This window comes from Citrus clementina, unplaced genomic scaffold (assembly GCF_000493195.1).
Source record: "Citrus clementina cultivar Clemenules unplaced genomic scaffold, Citrus_clementina_v1.0 scaffold_5, whole genome shotgun sequence".
NCBI lineage: Eukaryota > Viridiplantae > Streptophyta > Magnoliopsida > Sapindales > Rutaceae > Citrus > Citrus x clementina.
In genome coordinates this window covers 41,713,911-41,733,024 of record NW_006262201.1, presented here as the reverse complement: position 1 = coordinate 41,733,024, position 19,114 = coordinate 41,713,911, and the positions used below count along the sequence as shown (strand labels likewise).

At 37.5% G+C, this 19,114-nt stretch overlaps 3 protein-coding genes across 6 annotated transcripts; 1 reads left to right on the top strand and 2 right to left on the bottom strand.

The window, feature by feature from the left end:
* The first annotated feature begins 4,545 nt into the window (after positions 1-4,545).
* Positions 4,546-11,859, top strand: LOC18042398 (auxin response factor 5). 2 transcript variants are annotated; one of them, XM_024183329.1, is made up of 15 exons: positions 4,547-5,019; positions 5,194-5,526; positions 5,830-5,942; positions 6,635-6,733; positions 6,831-6,887; positions 7,058-7,210; positions 7,298-7,382; positions 7,547-7,637; positions 8,136-8,300; positions 8,471-8,593; positions 8,869-8,944; positions 9,086-9,221; positions 9,303-10,606; positions 10,971-11,161; positions 11,349-11,859. In XM_024183329.1, the coding sequence occupies exons 2-15, from the start codon at positions 5,421-5,423 to the stop codon at positions 11,488-11,490; spliced, it is 2,841 nt and encodes a 946-aa protein (XP_024039097.1). In that variant the 5' UTR covers positions 4,547-5,019; positions 5,194-5,420; the 3' UTR covers positions 11,491-11,859. The 2 variants fall into 2 exon arrangements, with proteins under 2 accessions (XP_024039098.1, XP_024039097.1); XM_024183330.1 differs by having other exon boundaries at positions 4,546-5,526; positions 9,309-10,606.
* A 1,744-nt stretch (positions 11,860-13,603) lies between these two features.
* On the bottom strand, positions 13,604-15,238 carry LOC18042397. The gene has a single exon (XM_006435082.2). The coding sequence runs from the start codon at positions 15,135-15,137 to the stop codon at positions 13,881-13,883; it is 1,257 nt and encodes a 418-aa protein (XP_006435145.1). The 5' UTR covers positions 15,138-15,238; the 3' UTR covers positions 13,604-13,880.
* A 225-nt stretch (positions 15,239-15,463) lies between these two features.
* LOC18042396 lies at positions 15,464-18,986 on the bottom strand. 3 transcript variants are annotated; one of them, XM_024184641.1, is made up of 4 exons: positions 18,740-18,985; positions 18,501-18,566; positions 17,564-17,613; positions 15,464-16,268 (listed from the first exon to the last, which is right to left on the bottom strand). In XM_024184641.1, exons 1-3 carry the CDS (start codon positions 18,785-18,787, stop codon positions 17,566-17,568), a joined length of 162 nt encoding a protein of 53 aa, XP_024040409.1. In that variant the 5' UTR covers positions 18,788-18,985; the 3' UTR covers positions 15,464-16,268; positions 17,564-17,565. The 3 variants fall into 3 exon arrangements, with proteins under 3 accessions (XP_024040409.1, XP_024040408.1, XP_024040407.1); XM_024184640.1 differs by lacking the exon at positions 15,464-16,268 and adding an exon at positions 16,852-17,195; XM_024184639.1 differs by lacking the exon at positions 15,464-16,268 and having other exon boundaries at positions 17,438-17,613; positions 18,740-18,986.
* Positions 18,987-19,114: the final 128 nt, after the last annotated feature.

Here is a 19,114-nt window from a genome sequence, read left to right as displayed (position 1 = left end):
GGCACTTATTTTACTTTTAAAAAAAGAAATTAAAGGCAAAAATAACAAAAATACCAATAAAGTAATTTATTGGGTTTGAAGAATTTGTAACAAAAAGAAATTAAAATTTGATTTTAATTAAATTTCTTTTGTCCTTTTATGTAATTTTAACTAAGAATAAAGGTATAAAAATGGAAATGGGGTTTCAAGTGAGTTTGAAGAAGGTGCCAATAGCACCACTCCAATGAGAATGTCTGATCACTATCATAACCTCCCTATCTCCCAATACGGGAGTACGTTTAGTATCACATTTTGTCCAGCCCAATGCCTTCTCCCCTGAATGACGGGGAGTTAGGCCCATGCCCAACACTCCACAGTGGGCTGAGTGTAGAGTGTTGATTTTATCCCTCTTAGCATCACGTGGCACGTGCATTAGTTCAATGATGGAAAGCTCGTATCACGTGTTCTCAATTTTAGTGCAGTAGCGCTTTTCAAAAAAAAAAAAGAAAAAAAAATTCTAATGCAATAGTGGAAGCTCAATCACGGAGAGAGATGAAGAATGCCAAAGGGCGAAAAAGGAAAAAAAGTACTTTCTTACTCGTCCCTTATTGAAAAAGCCCATAAAGCAGCCTTGAATCTCGGCCCAGAACCATAAAGACAAAAGTAAAGCGATTAAAATAGAGCCTATTGGTGTAGTTAGAGACAAATTGGGAGTTCAAAATCGTCAGAAGATTCAGAAGCAAGATGTCCCCTTACATCCCTACAGCTTATTACTGCTCCAATGTTCCCCTCATACCACGCCCATTTCTTGTTCCTTTCACTTCCAATTATCATACGTGGACCCCGATTCCCTTAGAATAATGATATGAAATCTAATGGAAAAGTCTCTGTCCTTTTGCTTCTAGTGCCGATTATTGCTTTTTGTTTTCGTTAAATTATTATCATAAAAACCCATCAAAACTTTTAATTCAGCTTGGTGGTGATGTCTTAGCCTGCGCGTATTTAAAATTCAGAATGAATTAATTTTATTTACATTTGACTATGTGAACCTCGTATTGATGTTTACCTTAATAAATAATCTTCTATAGGCTATAGCTGTAAATGACAGTCTTCTGCAGAGCTTGTGCAGTCAGTACCTGAAAGTAGTATAGATTAGCCAGTAAGTAGTCAATGGCATCTTGGCGATCTTTAATCAACTTTGATAAAAACACTTTTAGGCCTTTGGTGTTTTTAAATTGGCCATGAATTAGGCAACAAGTCTCTTGTTTTAGCTTTAGGGTCAAGTTTTGAGGCCTTTTTTTTTTTGTTATCTATTTATTTTGTCTCTTGTTGCTTGTATATCATGGCATATACTATTGGCATGGCATGTTAATATGCTATGATTGCTCGCAATCTTTTGATTCTCTCTGCTTTTGCAGCGCATAAGAATCATTACGCATTGCTCGAAATTAATTATGAGTTAAGAAACTGAGCGATACAGCAATAGACAGCATCAAATGAAGTGAAGGCTTGAAGCACGGCGTTGGCCCTCCATGTACCAGTACTTTTTCACTTTATTTGAATTGACCCCCCATATGATTTATTGGCAAAAATACGGATCCCACTTTATATTTGTGAAAGGACCCACCTATCAATATGTAAGATTGCTCAATTTATGCACATTTTGGCATTCATAAAGCTTATCTTGACTTTATTTTGCGATGTCGTTTGCTTTAAAGGATGGTGAGCTGGACCACTATCGCAATGACAATAATGAGCGGTAAAGATCTTAATGCAATTTTCTTCGTTTTTGACTGTATCTTAGTTCTAACATTGGAGATTAAGATGTTTTGATTAAGCTCAGGTCAAAGGAAAGTGTGTTAAGACCCATTGGTTTGCATGATTGTAACGTGTAAAGGAGTTATCTGATGGTCATTGGATTTATACGCATTATTTCGAGGATCAAAGCCAAAGCTAGGAATTAAGCTGAGAATACGGCGAGTCTGAGTTCCAAAGCCATTGAATAATGTGCTGCGAGAATAGAGAATTGATGAGCCCCAGCCCCGGCGTGCCCGCTCGATTCGAGAGTCAAATCCTAACCGTTCGATCACGACCCACATCCACATAAATGCATGCGCGAGCGCGAGCGCGAGGCACATGTTTTCTCTAAACGTAACGTGCCCCCCTGGGGATTGCTGATTATCAGAAAAGAAAAAAAAAAAAAAGTTGACAAAGATCAGTTCCAAGTGAATTAGTAAATGTAAATTATCTTTTAATTGAACGCTTTTTAATGCGATAGTTCGGGTTACACTGGAAAATTTACCCTCCGTTTCTATATTTATATATTTATTAAATTTAAATGGGGATGGGGATGCGTGCTTGATGCTTTTGCCATGCGTATTCAACCATGCAACAGTGGCTAAAAGACATCATTCTTAATTATCATGTACATGGCATGAGTCATCTATAATGGAAAGTGGTCACTTTTTCTTCTTAGTGGATTCTGTGAAGAGTGCTGCGCCAAGCAAAATATCTTTCTCCATTTCTTGCAATTGATTAGAGTTAGACGAAAAGAGGGTAATTTTTTTTTGAAGCAAATAATATCATGGATGCATTATTTGTTTAAGATATTGTTACCCAATTAGGATACTCATATGATTTTCTCTCTTTAATGACCCTCTTGAAAGTTGAACAAGATCATAAATTATTGTGACAAGTTGCAAGGCAAAAATGTTCAGATTGAGTTAATTTTGGTTTGCTTCAAAGATTTGGATCGTGGGGTACCTCACTGTTTTGCCAGCGAAGTTCAAGTGTGTTCACATCAACAAAAAAAAAACTAATAAGTGAGTTTGAATCGTTAAAAAAAAAAAAAAAAGGAAAAATGGAAACGGCGCCGTGGCCCCACGGTAGCAGTCGGCGTGGCGCGACACGTTTCACTATTTGTTAACGTACGCTTCTGCCACCATTTGTTTGTCGTGAACTGCACGCGTGATGAACGGTCAAATACAGGCGCAAAAGTATACAATCTTGTGAGAGTAATAACATCAGACCCCTTCATTTAGGATAAAATAACAATAAGAGCATATTTTTGAAATTTATTTTTACACAGGTCTCCGTTGCGGCGTTGCCGTCATTTTTTTTTTTTTAAATTCTTTTAACAATTGGTTCATAGATCAATAAATTGTTTTTACTAATCATAGGAACAAACTTATTTTAAACTTTTAGGGAATAAAATCCATTCTTTTAATAGAATATAAAGACCATTTGAATCATTAAGTGCTAGTTATTTTATAAGAAAAATCATATAAGATAACAATAGAGTGATGATACGCATTTATGGGGGGAGGTCTCGAGCTAGACCTTAATAGCGCTGAAAAAGAAAGTTCTTTGAACTGATCGGTAAGTAATTTAAGATTTTCTTCCAATGTAAACATCATTCTTACACATTTTTGAAGTTTTATTTATGTGAATGCTATTATTTTAAAAATGATATATATGATTGCACTCATGGCATGATCTCTTATTTATTAAATTTGAATGTTGCATTAGAAATATATTAATATAATAAAATATCTGCAGAAATTTTCCAAATTAATTTTGTAATGGTAGTCCATAATTTCATATTCTAATTTCTAAACCTAAAATATGTTAAGTTATTCCACTAATATAAGGCAGAGACTTACGTGAAAAGACATATAAAGTATAAACTGTTGTTCTTACATATGGTTTTACTTAAAAAGTTAGGGAACTCGATATTATTATTCCATTTTTCTTTTTTCTTTTTTAATTATTTTTATTTTTTTGAATTATATGAGACTAATACACATATTAAAAATCATATTGTATGATATTATAACTGATATTTATAATCAGATAATTATTAAAATTAGTTTTTTTTTAATACTGATTAATCATCATATTACTGCATTACACAGATAGTTACAACTGCTATTATAGCAGATATATTACACTGATATTTATAATCAGAAATACATGATTGAGACTTATATTATTACATTAAATTCTGTGAAGTACATGCCCAGACAAATAATCCCTTACAGAAGAGGGATGTCCATACTCCACTCGTATTGCACGAGGAAGAAGAAAATTTTGAAATATTAAACAAATAAGCACGTTAGTCCCCACAAATACTTTTGTGGGGGCTTGAACCGCTGCCCTCACAAGCCGACTAAGGCCGAAGTGGCTTATTAATATTGGAGAGATATTTACTGCACTCACATTTTAAAAACAAAAAATTATATTTACTTAATTATATATCATAATTAAAAAAGTAAATAAGTCTCTACATACATGGTGAGGACTCGAACGAACTATTGTCCTCGCAACTCTGACCACTCACTAAAGGCCAAGTGGTCTAATCACTTGTGTTTTGATCAGTCGAAAATTAAAAAAAAAGATTTTTTTTCTTTTTTATGAAAAAGATTCCATTTAAAATAAACGTAAAAAGACAGAAGAGAAAGAACGTATTTTGCATGATGGAGCTGGTGTAAAATGAAGCTATCCAATATAAAGGCAAAAGCTAATAAAGAGAAGCAAATCCTCGTAATCCACGTGCTAAAATGCGCCCTCTTGACATTATACAACAGAAACAGACCTTCCTCCCTCCCTTTTTGAAAAAACACACCCAACACTCTCTCTCTTATTTCTCTTTTGCACAGCCTCATAAGTACTGCTGTGTTTTCGTGTTCGATTAGTCTTGCTCTGCTGCTTTTCCACATTTCTTTATTATTATTATTATATATATATATACACATATATATGTAACTTTTCTTTTTCTCTTTATAATTTTCCTACACAGTTTAAAGCTGCAACGGAATCGCCTGATTGTACAGAAAGTGTATGTGTGCGGGCGTAGGATAAGAAAGAGCTCGCACACTCCTCCCAGTTTCTAATTAACAATTCATGCAGATTATGTAGAGAGGGAAAATAAAAAAAGGTTGTTGTTTGAGACTGATTGAGGCTGAGCAGAGGCGAAGGCAAAGGGAGGAATCAGAAGAGTATTATTATGGTTGATGACTGATGAGTTGGTTTCATCGAAAGGTCGGTATCTTTAGGAGATAAAAACAAGAATAACGCTCGGTAGTAGCCCAAAAGGGAGAGCACTCATTCATTGGTTATTGTGCCTTGATGCTAACTGATGGGTTTCTTGTTGTGAAAAAGCCAGATTTTTACAGTTTATACTACTCTTTTTTTTTTTTTTTGGGTTACTAGCAGCCGGCTTTGTTCCCTGATTTTGGACTCTTGAAAGTTAAAAAGACTTTGCTTTTCTGCTCAATTGGACTGCTCTTGAGATTCCATGACATGGGTCGATCATAGTGTTTGCAAGTTCTGCAAAAACGAACAACGAATGAAGAGTTCTCGCAAATGGGATTCTGGCTTTTGATGTAAAGATGGAATCTTTGTGTTGAGTTCTTCTGGTTGGAGGGAGAGATAAGCACATAATGGGTTCTGTTGAAGAGAAGATCAAAGCTGGAGGATTGGTTATTCGAGCACAAACAACTTTGCTTGAGGAAATGAAGTTGCTAAAAGAAATGCAGGATCAATCTGGTTTGTTGTGAAAATTTTCCTACTTTGTTTTGTTTTTAAGTACCGCTTGATGAGTTTTATATAAACCAAATTGGTGATTTGGTTTTGGTGAAGTTGATGAGAAACTACTTTTACTCTTGTTCGTTAAAAGTTTGGTTTTTGCCTGAGTCGTAACGAAGCAAATAAAGTTTCGATCTTAGCTTTCATGTCTGTGTTTGAGCACATTAAGTCTGGTCTTTATAAAATTTTCAGCTAGTTTTCTTCATTTGACGCGTCGTTGAAGAAGCATTTCTCTTATTGACTTATGGTTCTGGTTGATTTCAGGGGCCAGGAAAGCAATCAATTCCGAGCTGTGGCATGCCTGTGCAGGTCCCCTTGTTTTCCTCCCTCAGGTTGGGAGTCTTGTGTATTACTTCCCTCAAGGACACAGTGAACAGGTTTGATTTGTTTCTTCTTCTATTGCTTCTTCAAAGAATACATAGTGATAGCATTTGCTTATGCTGTGTGGTTAATCTATTACCTTCAACATGTTGATTATATTTTCTTTTCTGCTTTTAACATTTTAATAATCATTCTCTTTCTGAATACAATTGTGCTTCTGCCATGGGTTGTTCTGAATGCCAGATTATAAAACTGTTAATTTTGGTATCTCAGATATTGAGATTCCCTCCTCATTACCTGAGATCCACTTTCAAACTACCAAGCTGAGGCTAGATTTGCCACTAAAATCTTTCTCAAATATCTCATTTAAAGATGAGTCTCTTCATTCATTTTCTATGCAACCTTTCAGTGATAACCAATTAAATATATTGAGTAAGAAACTAGAACTAATACTATCTTAAAGGAGTCTTACGATGCTATCAGATGTTAATCAGTTATTAGAGTGAAAACCACTAGCCTCTTTTGCAACTGGCAGTTTCAGAGTTAGCTGATCTTGATTTAAATTTCAAATAGTGCATAGTGTGTGGCCAATTGAGTTTCAATGTCTTAGTTTCTTTCCAGAAAGAAACATCCTCAACCATATTAGAACTGTTGATTGGTAGCACATGCCATTATAACTTATCATCTTATTGTCAATTATTACATCATCATCTATAAAACTAATTACCATGTTCATTTTATTGATCAGGTTGCAGCATCTACTAAAAGATCAGCAACCTCGCAAATTCCCAATTATCCTAATCTCCCATCTCAGCTATTGTGCCAAGTTCATAATGTTACATTACATGTATGTAAATTTTGGCTGATCAATGATTTTCTGGCATCTGTTACTAGTTGTACTTCATCCAAACATCTATTCACTTATGCTTTACAATATGTTATAGGCAGACAAAGATACAGATGAAATTTATGCCCAAATGAGCCTTCAACCTGTGAATTCTGTAAGTTATGCTATTCAGACTTTTCTCTGAAAGTAATACGTTGATCTATAGTGTTTGTATTGGAACTGCAGAAATTGAAAATGGAAAGCCATGAATTCTTTCATATAATTTAGAAGTAGGAACTGTTTCCCTTCGATGCTATTTCTTCAAATGCCCTCTCCTTGGATCAGGAAAAGGATGTGTTCCCTATTCCAGACTTTGGACTAAAGCCCAGCAAACATCCAAGTGAATTTTTCTGTAAAACTCTGACTGCAAGCGACACAAGCACACATGGCGGCTTCTCAGTGCCACGTAGGGCAGCAGAAAAGCTCTTTCCTCCACTGGTGGGACTCAATTCAGTTAAATGGATAATTTTGCAACCTGTAGTGGACTACACATATTCATGTTTACTCATTGCATTACTGTTTCAGGATTACACAATGCAACCACCCACTCAAGAGCTTGTTGTCCGAGACTTGCATGATAATACTTGGACATTTCGTCATATATACCGCGGTGAGTTTGATTTTTATTTTAATTTATTCTTTTTCAATATCTCTAACTTCAATGATCAATTTGGTGTTGACTAGAACAAGTGTTCTATGTTTTTCAGTTTAATCTTGCTTTACCATGGAGACAGGATCACAGTATTTATCTTCTATTTCTGTTCCTGTATGCAGGACAGCCAAAGAGACACCTTCTTACCACTGGTTGGAGTTTGTTTGTTGGTTCTAAAAGACTTAGAGCAGGTGATTCTGTTTTGTTTATCAGGTAATTTGTAGTCATCCTGTTATAATGGTTTGACAGTTATTGAATGCTTTTCTCAGTGAAGTTTTGGGAGGCAGAAACCTTATCACTGTACACAACTTTTCACCATTGGCTGTGTATTTGATATTTATTTATTCCATGTCACTCAGTAATTCTCTTGGCTGTGGAACTGTAGCTCCTTCTAGTACGAGTCATAAATAGATTGTCGCTTCTAACTTATTCAAAATGTTAACTTGGCATAACTTATTCATTGGGATCAATACGCCTTGGGTATTTGCAAACCTTTCAGTTTCTCCTTTGGGAAACCTTTAATCAAGTAATATTGGATATATGCTTCAGTCGAGATGACTGAATGTCTTTGTATGTTGAGTTGAACCTCAGCAGACCAAAAATAGTTACTATGTGCAAGATAAGTCATGTAGTTTTGAATTTTAAAAAATTATTTATGTTATAATTGATATGATTTTCTCATTTATTGTTTTCTTTCCTTCTTGTCACAAGGGATGAAAAATCACAGTTAATGGTGGGTGTGAGGCGTGCAAATCGCCAACAAACAGCATTACCTTCATCTGTTCTTTCTGCTGACAGTATGCACATTGGTGTCCTTGCTGCTGCGGCTCATGCTGCCTCAAACCGAAGCCAATTTACAATTTTCTACAACCCAAGGTCTGTTTAACAAATGATTGTTTGCCTTAATTTTCTACAACCCAAGGTCTGTTTAACAAATGATTGTTTGCCTTACTTTCTCCTCTGATACCCTCATTCCCAATTCCCCCATGTGCTCCAGCCCCTGTATGTGGCTGTTGAATCTGATCCTTGACCATGGTATCTTGTAGGGCGTGCCCTTCAGATTTTGTTATTCCTTTGGCTAAATACAGAAAGTCTGTATATGGGACCCAAATGTCAGTTGGTATGCGTTTTGGGATGATGTTTGAAACTGAGGAGTCGGGTAAACGCAGGTAATGATCTCAGTGATTGAATTCTCCTGTATCCTCCTAGCATTAGGTATTTTCAGATGTATCTCTGAAAATTTGGTAATTACAGAATTTAATCATTGTTTCTGATTTATGTCAAATACTGCATAGAGTAAAAAGATTAGATTATCTTTTCTTCTGTTAGAAATAGTACGCTGAGACTTTTGTTGTTATTTTCTTACATATCTAAAAGCTAGCTCAACTGCTTGTTTGTGGTAACGTCTAACTCTAATTAACCATATTTCCTATATTTTCTGCAGATATATGGGTACAATAGTTGGTATAAGTGACTTAGATCCACTAAGGTGGCCTGGTTCGAAGTGGCGAAATCTTCAGGTGGAGTAATTACTTCTGAATCTACATGCGTCCTATTCTGATTTGATGTTGGGTCTTCTGTTGATATATAGTTGAAGCTGATATTTTCTTTGTAGTTTTCCAGTTTAACTCTTGAACTCCACATATTTTCCTGGTATGCAGGTTGAGTGGGATGAGCCTGGGTGTAGCGACAAGCAGAAAAGGGTTAGTCCTTGGGAAATTGAGACTCCTGAAAGCCTCTTCATTTTTCCTTCTCTGACTTCAGGACTCAAACGACCATTTCATTCTGGCATTTTAGGTCCGTTATCTTTTTACTAGTTTCTATGTCATGCTTGTTACATTTTAAAAATTTATTTGACCATGGCTTTTGTGCTAGCAGCTACAGAAACTGAGTGGGGAAGTTTGATAAAAAGACCCCTGGCTTGTCCAGAAATTGCACCTGGAGTTATGCCATACTCTTCAATTTCGAACCTGTGTTCAGAGCAATTAATCAAGATGATGCTGAAACCTCAACTTGTTAATAATCCGGGAAGCTTTGCAGCATCTAGCTTACAAGAAACATCTGGTGCTAAAGGAGCTCACCTGGAAGAGGTGAAGACCTTGCAGTCTACAATCAATCAGAAACCTCGGCTTGTCCCGTCTGAAATGAATAGGATTGACAACCAAAATTGTTCCCAAATCTGCCTCAACCAAGCTGATACTGTCAATTCAAGTTTATCAAGGATACATATACCCGAAAAGCCTCATCCACCAAGCAAATGTGAAAAGCAAGCACCACCTGGAATGAACACTGATCATTTGAAATCAGAACCTAGGCAATCTATAGAGCAGTCAAGCAATTTAACTTCAGCTGCTGACTGCAGTATGGAAAAACCGTCTGGTCCTCTAAATCCTCAAAATCTTGTTAACCAGCATGCATTCCATAACCAAAATGAGGGTCTACTGCAACTGCAAAGCAGCTGGCCGATGCAGTCACAGTTGGAATCAGTATTCCAAGCACAACAGATAAATGTACCTCAGTCTGATTCTACTGCCCACAGTGGCTCACTACCTATCCTAGACACTGATGAATGGATGTCACACACTTCTTGTAATTCTCTTGCTGGGACGTACAATAGGTCGCCTGGGCCTTTACCGATGTTTGGGTTGCAAGAACCTTCAACAATGCTCCCTGAAGTCATTAATCCTTCTCTGTCATTCCCGGGTCAGGAGATGTGGGATCATCAACTGAACAATTTGAGGTTCTTATCCCCAGTTGACCCACTTACTTCATTCACTCAGCAGGACCACTGTAGCCTAAATTCCAGTGGATTGAGAGATTTGTCAGATGAGAGCAATAATCAAAGTGGGATATACAGCTGTCTTAACATTGATGTTAGTAATGGTGGAAGTACAATGATTGATCATTCTGTATCTAGTGCCATTCTAGATGAATTTTGTACATTGAAGGATGCGAATTTCCAAAATCCTCCAGATTGTTTAATGAACACTTTTAGCTCTAGCCAGGATGTCCAATCTCAGATTACTTCTGCAAGCCTAGCAGATTCTCAGGCTTTCTCTCGACAAGACTTCCCGGACAACTCTGGTGGTACATCTTCGAGTAATGTGGATTTTGACGAGAGCAGCCTACTTCAAAATACCTCATGGCAGCCAGTTGTTCCACCCATGAGGACATATACAAAGGTACTCATTTGTCTTGCACATTCAAATGAAAATTCTTAGAAGCCAAGGAACTCAATAACTTTTTGTGACCCGATTAACCTTAGCCATATTGGTTGCTTTGATGAGTGTAGACCTATTATTGGTTTCATCATCAGTTTCTATGGTATTCAAATGCACCTTTTAAATACAGCAGGTGGGCAAGACCGCCTGCTGACATTCGAATGGGAGCACAATCTCTGTTTTGAGCCACTGGCCATGCATCAATCTGTAAACAACCATCAGCATGCTTTCCTCGTGTTTATAAGGGATCAGAGTTCTTGTCGTTATTATATTGTATCTTGTTGATACTTGATCAATGTTGATTAGAGTTATATCTGGCTGACAGGTTCAAAAGACAGGGTCTGTTGGGAGGTCAATTGATGTCACTAATTTTAAGAATTATGATGAACTATGCTCTGCGATAGAACGCATGTTTGGGCTTGAGGGACTACTCAATGATCCACGAGGTACCGAGTGGAAATTGGTGTATGTGGATTATGAAAATGACGTTCTACTTGTAGGGGATGATCCTTGGGAGTAAGTGTTGCCTTCTTACTTTATCCTTTTTTCTTGAAGTCGTAACCAAGAAATAAAATGCATCAATTGCTATTAGCCGTGGACTATTTTGTGCGGTCTCCTCTGTTAAAATTTAAAATTGAGGGGCTGCAAATCCTAAAACATCTGCTACAAAGAAATTTCTCATTTCACTTTTACCTGCATATAGGGAATTTGTTGGCTGTGTGCGCTGCATCAGGATTCTCTCACCTCAAGAAGTTCAGCAGATGAGTGAAGAGGGAATGAAGCTTCTTAACAGTGCTGCAATGCAAGGCATTGATTGTACCAAGCCAGAAGGTGGCCGTGCTTGAAATGGCCCTTTATTAATCACAAAGATTGCATGTGAAACTAGACTTCTTCCACGCTGCCTTGTGGTGATCGCAAGCACTGACCCTTGATTAATCACAATAGATCGCGTGTGAAACTAGACTTCTTCCACGCTGCCTTGTGGTGATCGACGTTACTATCAATACTACTCCAAGTGAGGCCTAGTAGCCATCACCTTTGTTTTAGAATTTAATTGTGAAAGTTCCAAGTGTTCCAACTGTGACGGGAAAATGTGGGGAGGTAACATTTGTTCGGTAGGAAGTGAAACTAGGATCGGCAAACCCTGTTAGTGTACTTGTATTTATGTATGGTAATTTGAAGATTATGAGATGATAATTTTACCCTTTTTTCCATTAGATTAGAAGTAGCAGATTTGTAAAAAAATTTGTTAAATCCGCAATTAATCCAATGGCATTTAAAAATGCAAAACTGGCAGGGGCTGGAGCGAATCAAAATATTTATAACAATTAACAGGAACCAATATCTAGAGGACCGGAACTAGTGGTTGCAAGGCCAAAATCATAGCCGCTTGAATTAAAGTAGCCTTAATCATTAAATTATTAAATTATACTGTCACCGTGATACTTCAAGTTCATCACTTTCGGTCCTATTCATGGGAAATTTACGAAAATAATCATAAAATTTTTACTATTTTTCGAATTAACCCTCTCAACTTTTTTCTATCAACATTAGCCAAACACACGCTTTTCTCCCCAAATTACCCTTCTTTACAAACGAAAAGAAACTTGGTGCGACAGGCCCAAGTCTTGGTGCGACAGGCACCTGTCGCACCAAGGCATGGTGCGACAGGTTGCCTTCTTCTACCTCAGTATTTGTTTGTTTTCGCCAGTCCTTTCGTCTTTGTTCGTCTCTTCTTATTCGTATGTAATATCTTCTTCTACCTCAGATCGAATCTCATCAGACAACCCAAACAACAAAACAAAATCAACTTTTTAATTCTCTAAAATCCAATTTCGGAATTCAAATTCCCCGGGATTTTCCATCAAAAGCCACGTTGCGAAATGCTAGGCGGGCTGTACGGATACCTACCTCCACCCTCCGATGAGGACAAACCCACCAACACGACCACCACTGTCTGGTCAATTTTCGCGCCACCACAAACCATCCTCAAGCCCCAATCCAAACCCAAAACCACCCAAAATTCTCTCCCGACTAGACCCCATTCCTCACCTGCAATCGCACCTTCCCCCGACGACGTGGTAGCGCTGCCGCAACCGGCATTGGTCGACGTGACTTCGACCGTAATCGAGGAGCACGACCCCGCTAGACCGAACGATTACGAGGATTATAGGAGAGAGAAGAAGAAGAAAGAGGTGGATGTTGAAATTAATAGAGAACTGGAGAGAAGAAGGCAAGAGGAAGAGGAAAGGGAGATGAGAGAGAAGGGTAATTTGGTCTCAACGGTTCTTTTATGGCTAATGTTGATAGAAATTTGTTTGAGGGGTTAAGATGAAAAAAACTAAAATTTTTATGGTTATTAGTGTAAATTTCCCATTCATCCAAGGAGTTAAAGACCATGCTTCAATATGTTATACCATAATTTAACGCAACATATTAATATCATCAACCGTTTTGCCGGTGGTTTTAGTGCATTTTAAACACGCATGCTTAATAATGCTGTTAGTACCCTCCATTATGTGGATTATGGAATGATAAATCAGAGCACCCCATTGAAATACTGTGACATTACGGTTGGTAGTAAAACTAAGTGCAATCATTTTTTGGTAGGCTCACAAATCCTGGTATGGGAACAAAATCAATGAATGAAGATTATCAATTGTAAAATAAGACAGCCATCAATCATGCAGAAAAGGGTATGAAGTAAGGCAACTACTGGTGAAATGATTGAAAAAAATTTATGCATCACCAAATTTGAAGACGCCAGACAATAACTACAAGAACACTCTGCTTAGCACAAGCAGATGGAATAATTGGAAGCTTCCAAACATGGGGCCAAGTATCCAGCAACCTCATTGTCAAGTTGGAATCATGCTGTTTTGATAAATAAGGGAACATCTATTATGCTAAAAATATTATCCATAGAAAGTGAACAAGATTAATCTCTAAACAGCGTCATGAAGTAGATTATAAATAACAAACAAATTCACTAACATTATATTGACCAAATACCTGAAATAATTTGTATCATCTGAAGTACAAAAAACAACAGATATAGCAGCTTTAAATTACAGAGTACACATCATCCACACAGCAGTTTGCAGTGGGAAAAGAAACAATAGATGCGCTTATTCGGAATTGAAATGAATTTCATAAGGGTCTTTGAGATGATGAACTCATTCAAATCCAGGGTCATGTATTCTCCACTTTTTCCAGTCTGTAGGGAGAGCTCAAATCATGATACCCTCACTGGCTTCTGTAGAACAGCAGACAAGTAAACTTCAGATTTGCCCGTCTCTCCCTTCTCTCCCACAACCCACTTTAACTTTTTATACCCAAATCGTTCTATCAAACGAGTCAAAGCACTTTTCTTCTCATCATTGGCACAGTAAAAATTATCTAACCAGAACAATCCACCAGCTCTCAGAATTCTATCAAAATCAAACATGAAGAACTCCAATTTCTCTGGTTGGCCCCCAACATCCAATCCACTGGATGCATGAACTAAATCAAACACATTATCATAAAAAGGGAACCTATGATCTAAACTCAAATACAAGGGGAAAAGCCCCCTTGCAGCAATGAATTCACCATAAGGGGCATCGACATTCAACGTGTTAGTGATCACAGTCACATTTCTCTCCGCCATTCTAGCAGCAAAGGTACCGGAACCACCTCCAATATCAAATCCTATTCTAATTCCTCCACTTCCCAAAGCTAGCACATCGTCAATAAGAAAATCATTTTTGCCTCTAGCCTTAATATATCTCTGATTTTCGTTCGGATTATCCAAATTAAAACAACCAACACATTCCCTACTCAACTTTTTACTAATCAAACAATTCAAATTCTTGCAACCAAGACCACTCCAAGTAACAGTCTTATCACTAACAGGTTTCCAGAGAGAAACAGGAAAAGATTGAAGACCCACCTTAGGAAGAGACTTGGCAAAGCACCTCCTTCTAGGCAAAGGCTCGCATCCACGCAAAATCAACTTCTGGGCAAGGCTCCAATCGTCAGGACAAGGCCCAGAGAGCTTGTAAGTCATGTACTGAGTTAACAAATCAGCAGATTTCTCACAAGAATGGCCAACAGATGCCACCATTTCAGTGATCCCAGTTCTTGAATCTTTACCAAGAGGAAGCTGGTGGTGTTGGAGAAACAATTTGAGCTCACTTGCAATATTGGGTCTGGAAAGATCGATGCTTTGATATCCCAAAAGCTCTTTTTCCATCTTGGCAAGCTTTTTTTGAGATGAATCAATCTCTTTGAGAATAAGCGAGACGTGTTCGGAGATTAAAGAAATGTTTTTGTGATTGTGGATGAGTGAGTGGATTTGGCCATCTTTAGGGGATGATGTGAAGGCGTATAAAGCAAAAAGATTTGTGGTGACAACAGAGAAGAGCATGAGAATGTTCAATGCCGATGAACATATTGTTGCTCTCTTGAATCTCGCTGTTCCATCACCGATTTTCAGTGAAACTGAACCCATTTTGTGCACTGCTACTGCTAGCGTCAACAGTGTGAGTGAGGGGTGGGCGTGGGGTTTTAAAAAGAGAGATTTGTGTAGTGGAGCAAGTTGCGATTTTTATTTATTTTTAATAATAACAGAGCGATAAGAAAATTTTAACACTGGTTGGTGCTGTCGGTCGCTGTTAGCGAGTGCTAGAACAAGGGCGGCCTTGCTGTTTCTCGAAATCTTAACTCCTAAAAGTGAATGAATGAATTTATGTTAAAATTTTGATAAATTATTAATTGGGTTTGAGACATCGTGACACGAAAAATCAAACGTAAGTGGACTGAACTGTGGAAGATGATTAAGCGAGAGTTTGGATTGGGGACTGTAAAACGTGTGAAGATCAAGGAAAGTGGACCCATAAGTGCTTTTTTATATTTTAAATTTCGCTCGTACCACAAATAGTCCACAAGACATCCTCGGTAAGGAACGTAATAATGATAGTCAACCAACCCACGACGATTAACCACCCCACCTCTGAGTCAAAGCTTCCATAATGTAAGATCTATCTAATTCATGATCCAGCTTTGGGGCAACCTCGTTGTTTCCAAGTTTCAGAGGAGTGGGGAAAAAGAAAAATTCATTGCCAAACAATGAAACAACTAAACAAAATGTTATCCAGACGCTTGTTTCTTATCAGGACGCTCCTAATCTCCACTGAAATTCACAGCATCTGTTCCAACAATTACGGGAAAAAATCCGGCTTCTTCGGCCAATTTCGACCCCGCATAGATTGCTCAAGCTTCACCCTCAGCCTTTTCCATATCAACATCTTGTACACACTGCAGGGGCCATGACCTGCCTGGCTGAATTTCTTATAATGCAGCCTGCTTCAGCCTTGTTTCCATCTACACTGATTGCTGATTGCAGCATCGGTATTTAGTTGGAAGAGCGTTCCATGGATTGCAGTTCTGCTTGTTTCGCGCTCTTCAAACATATGTAAGCCTCCATCAGCAGCTAACAGTGAATACAAGCACGGACAAAGACGAATGCCATCAAGCCCCAATCAACTACCAGATTCTTTGGTCTTCGGAGTACGGATCTTATATCCCAAAAGCCCAAGTGGTGGCTCGTTGCCTGCGTAGATTTAATTTCTATGTTGCGCACCTGCCAAGAAAATGTCCTTAAATTGGTGTACTTTCTTTCTAAATGCTCTAAACAGAAAAAATAGATCTTGTAAATGAGAGACGTGCTGCCATCCAAAGTGCGACTTGGCTTCGGCTTTTCAGCGAACAAAAGCCCAAAACTACTAAAAATCAGAGAATCTGCAGCATTTTGGTAGTTGCTTATGATTCCATTCATATAAATCTAAGCAAAAACTCTTCATGAGAGGAGCAGGGACTCTTCCCGAGAGAATAATAATCCGAGAGAGTCCTGTGTCGTTTTCATTTACCCGAGTGTTTTTCCTTTTAAGAGCCGTAATTTGAAAATTGAAATGAGAACAAATTAAATGAATATTTTAAGAAAGAGGGAGGGGCAGGTAGGTTATGAGATAATTGTGCACGATTTGATATTGTGTGCCAAATGGATGATTGCATTCAACTTCTCTGACATCTGATTGTTTCGAATTTGGTTGATTGAGTAATCCCCTAAAAAGATGAGGAATTAAATCACTTGTTCCTATAATTTGATTTGATTTGAATTTCAATGTTTAAGTAAAGGATAAAATTAAAAAAAGCATTTTCACCGTCTTCCATTTATTCCTCCAAACGGAGATAAATATTCGGGGAGGTCTCCAATTTCTATAATCTTGCTGTCTCCGTGAAATTTTGTCAAAGGTAGTAACAATAAGGAGAATGATCAAACCATTAAAAACAATTTAACCTTGTTCATTAGCGTTGCTCTAATAATAATACCACCAATCATAATTTTGAGGCAAAGAACAAATGAAAGCCACTTCGGAAAGGAATCATATAAACTTTTCCCCCCATGTCAAGGCCGCCTTGACAATGCCAAATACACCAAAACCACTCCCAAGACGTGAGCAGCCTCTCTTGCACCTGTCCTTGCTCATTGCTAACGATAGGAAGATATCTAGGAAAGATTGGCATGCACTCATTTTAAATATGAATCGTAACAGAATATTACGAAGAAATTCTGCTTGGAGCTTGGGAGAACTATCAAATCAACAGTCACCGAAAATTATGAAAGAAAACCCTTTGCAAAACTAAACCATGGTTCTTCTCTACGCAAAAATACAATTGCCTCTCTCTCTCTCTCTCTCTCTCTCTCTCCACACCATGTAAAAGCAATAATAAGCATTCTAATAGTCTGAATGATGAAACAAAACCTTTATAAACTGAGAACACTAGAATGAAGCACTATTTTCTGCAAATGTATAAAAACAGACATAGGAGCCGTTCAAAGAATCAAAGACTACTTATTTCATTCAAACAGCATACCTTCAGTGATGTGCCTTTGCTTCAGCCTTGCTATGTGTCTTTGCCTTCATCTGATATTAATACAAAAGGTCAAATTGCATAAGCAGAAAGATGAGTCTCTCATTGTGATTCAAACACATGAATCGTTAAAAGGAAGAGCCTCCAAACATCATAACACATGAATTAACACCTTAAAAATGCATGCATGGAGAACTGTAGAAGAACTCATTGTACTGAATACCAAGCTAATATGCTTCTTCGTACTGGTAACATTATCAAATATGAAGAAGAATGATAATTCATGCTACTATCAGCCATAGATTGGTCTTATCTCCTCTAAATGACACATTAACATACAAATTGTTTATGATCATGGAATACAGTAGAGATGCTAAGATTGCGTAGCTGCAATTTCATAAATAATTTTAGAGAGACAGGAAAGCGCTCCTCGAAAGCTAGCATTGCATTTACCATTCTCAGATCTTAAATCTAAGAAGCAGTGCATTGGTCCCAGTATTAGGCATTCTAAAATCAAATGAACTGCAATGTTTACACAAAATAATTTTCCAATATTGTGATTTTGTACCCATTTTACACATTACACTAGAAGTACTAACTATTAAGCTTCAACAAGCTCTTCGAGGAAAACCCAGTTTTCTTTCTATTTATTCTTTTTGGATAGTCCTATACAATCATCCAAAGCGGGAGCAGTCATTGAATGTGCTTGTGCTCATAATATAAATCAGTCCATAAGAACCTTTCCATGAATTCTAAAACGAGAGAAGAAAAAGGTTCTCTACCCCCAATAAACTAAACAATGCCAATAACAGTGACACCAAAATACAATATAGACTAACAAAAGAAGCCAGAAACATAATTAATTGGATGGATCTAGCCAAACAATATCAGAAATGAAAATCACAAATGCTTAAACAGTCAATGGAAGAGGAAAAACAACCTTAAGAATCTTGAGCTTCATGTTACCATAAACCACACCAAAAGTGAAGGCTGATGCACGCGCCACCTACCACCGAAACGATTATTTTTTCAAAATTAAAAAAATAAATAAACCTAAGAAAATTATCCACGATCAATAACAAATGACCAAACAACACGAAAAGTGGCGTTTCCTGACTTTTGAGTGTGTTTCAATTGTATGTCTTGTCGATTAAATAATCAAAGGTCAAAAGCAAGTACCAGAGCGAGAGTGCTGGTGCCGGAGTAAGGTCCAGGAGGTGGTGCCATTTGATTGGACGATGATCTAAGGGCAGAAATTAACAGCACGCCAATCAATCCCTCGATCACAGTCTACGGTTTTGCGTTTGCTGATGAGATTGCATTTATAAAAAAAATCTCAAATCTCAACTTCTTTTTAACTCCAGCTTCTTTTTTTTGTACGTATCCGACTGAGTTCCGGGATTCTAACTTCTTATGGGCCTGTGCGTGTTTGCTTTGTGTTTATATAATAACTGGGCCCAATCTCGAGGCCCATTAGGCTCAAGTTTTTCTAAAAAACGTGAAGAGACAGCAGACGTCGTTTTTAACTCATGCTTACTTATTTTTAAGCGTGTT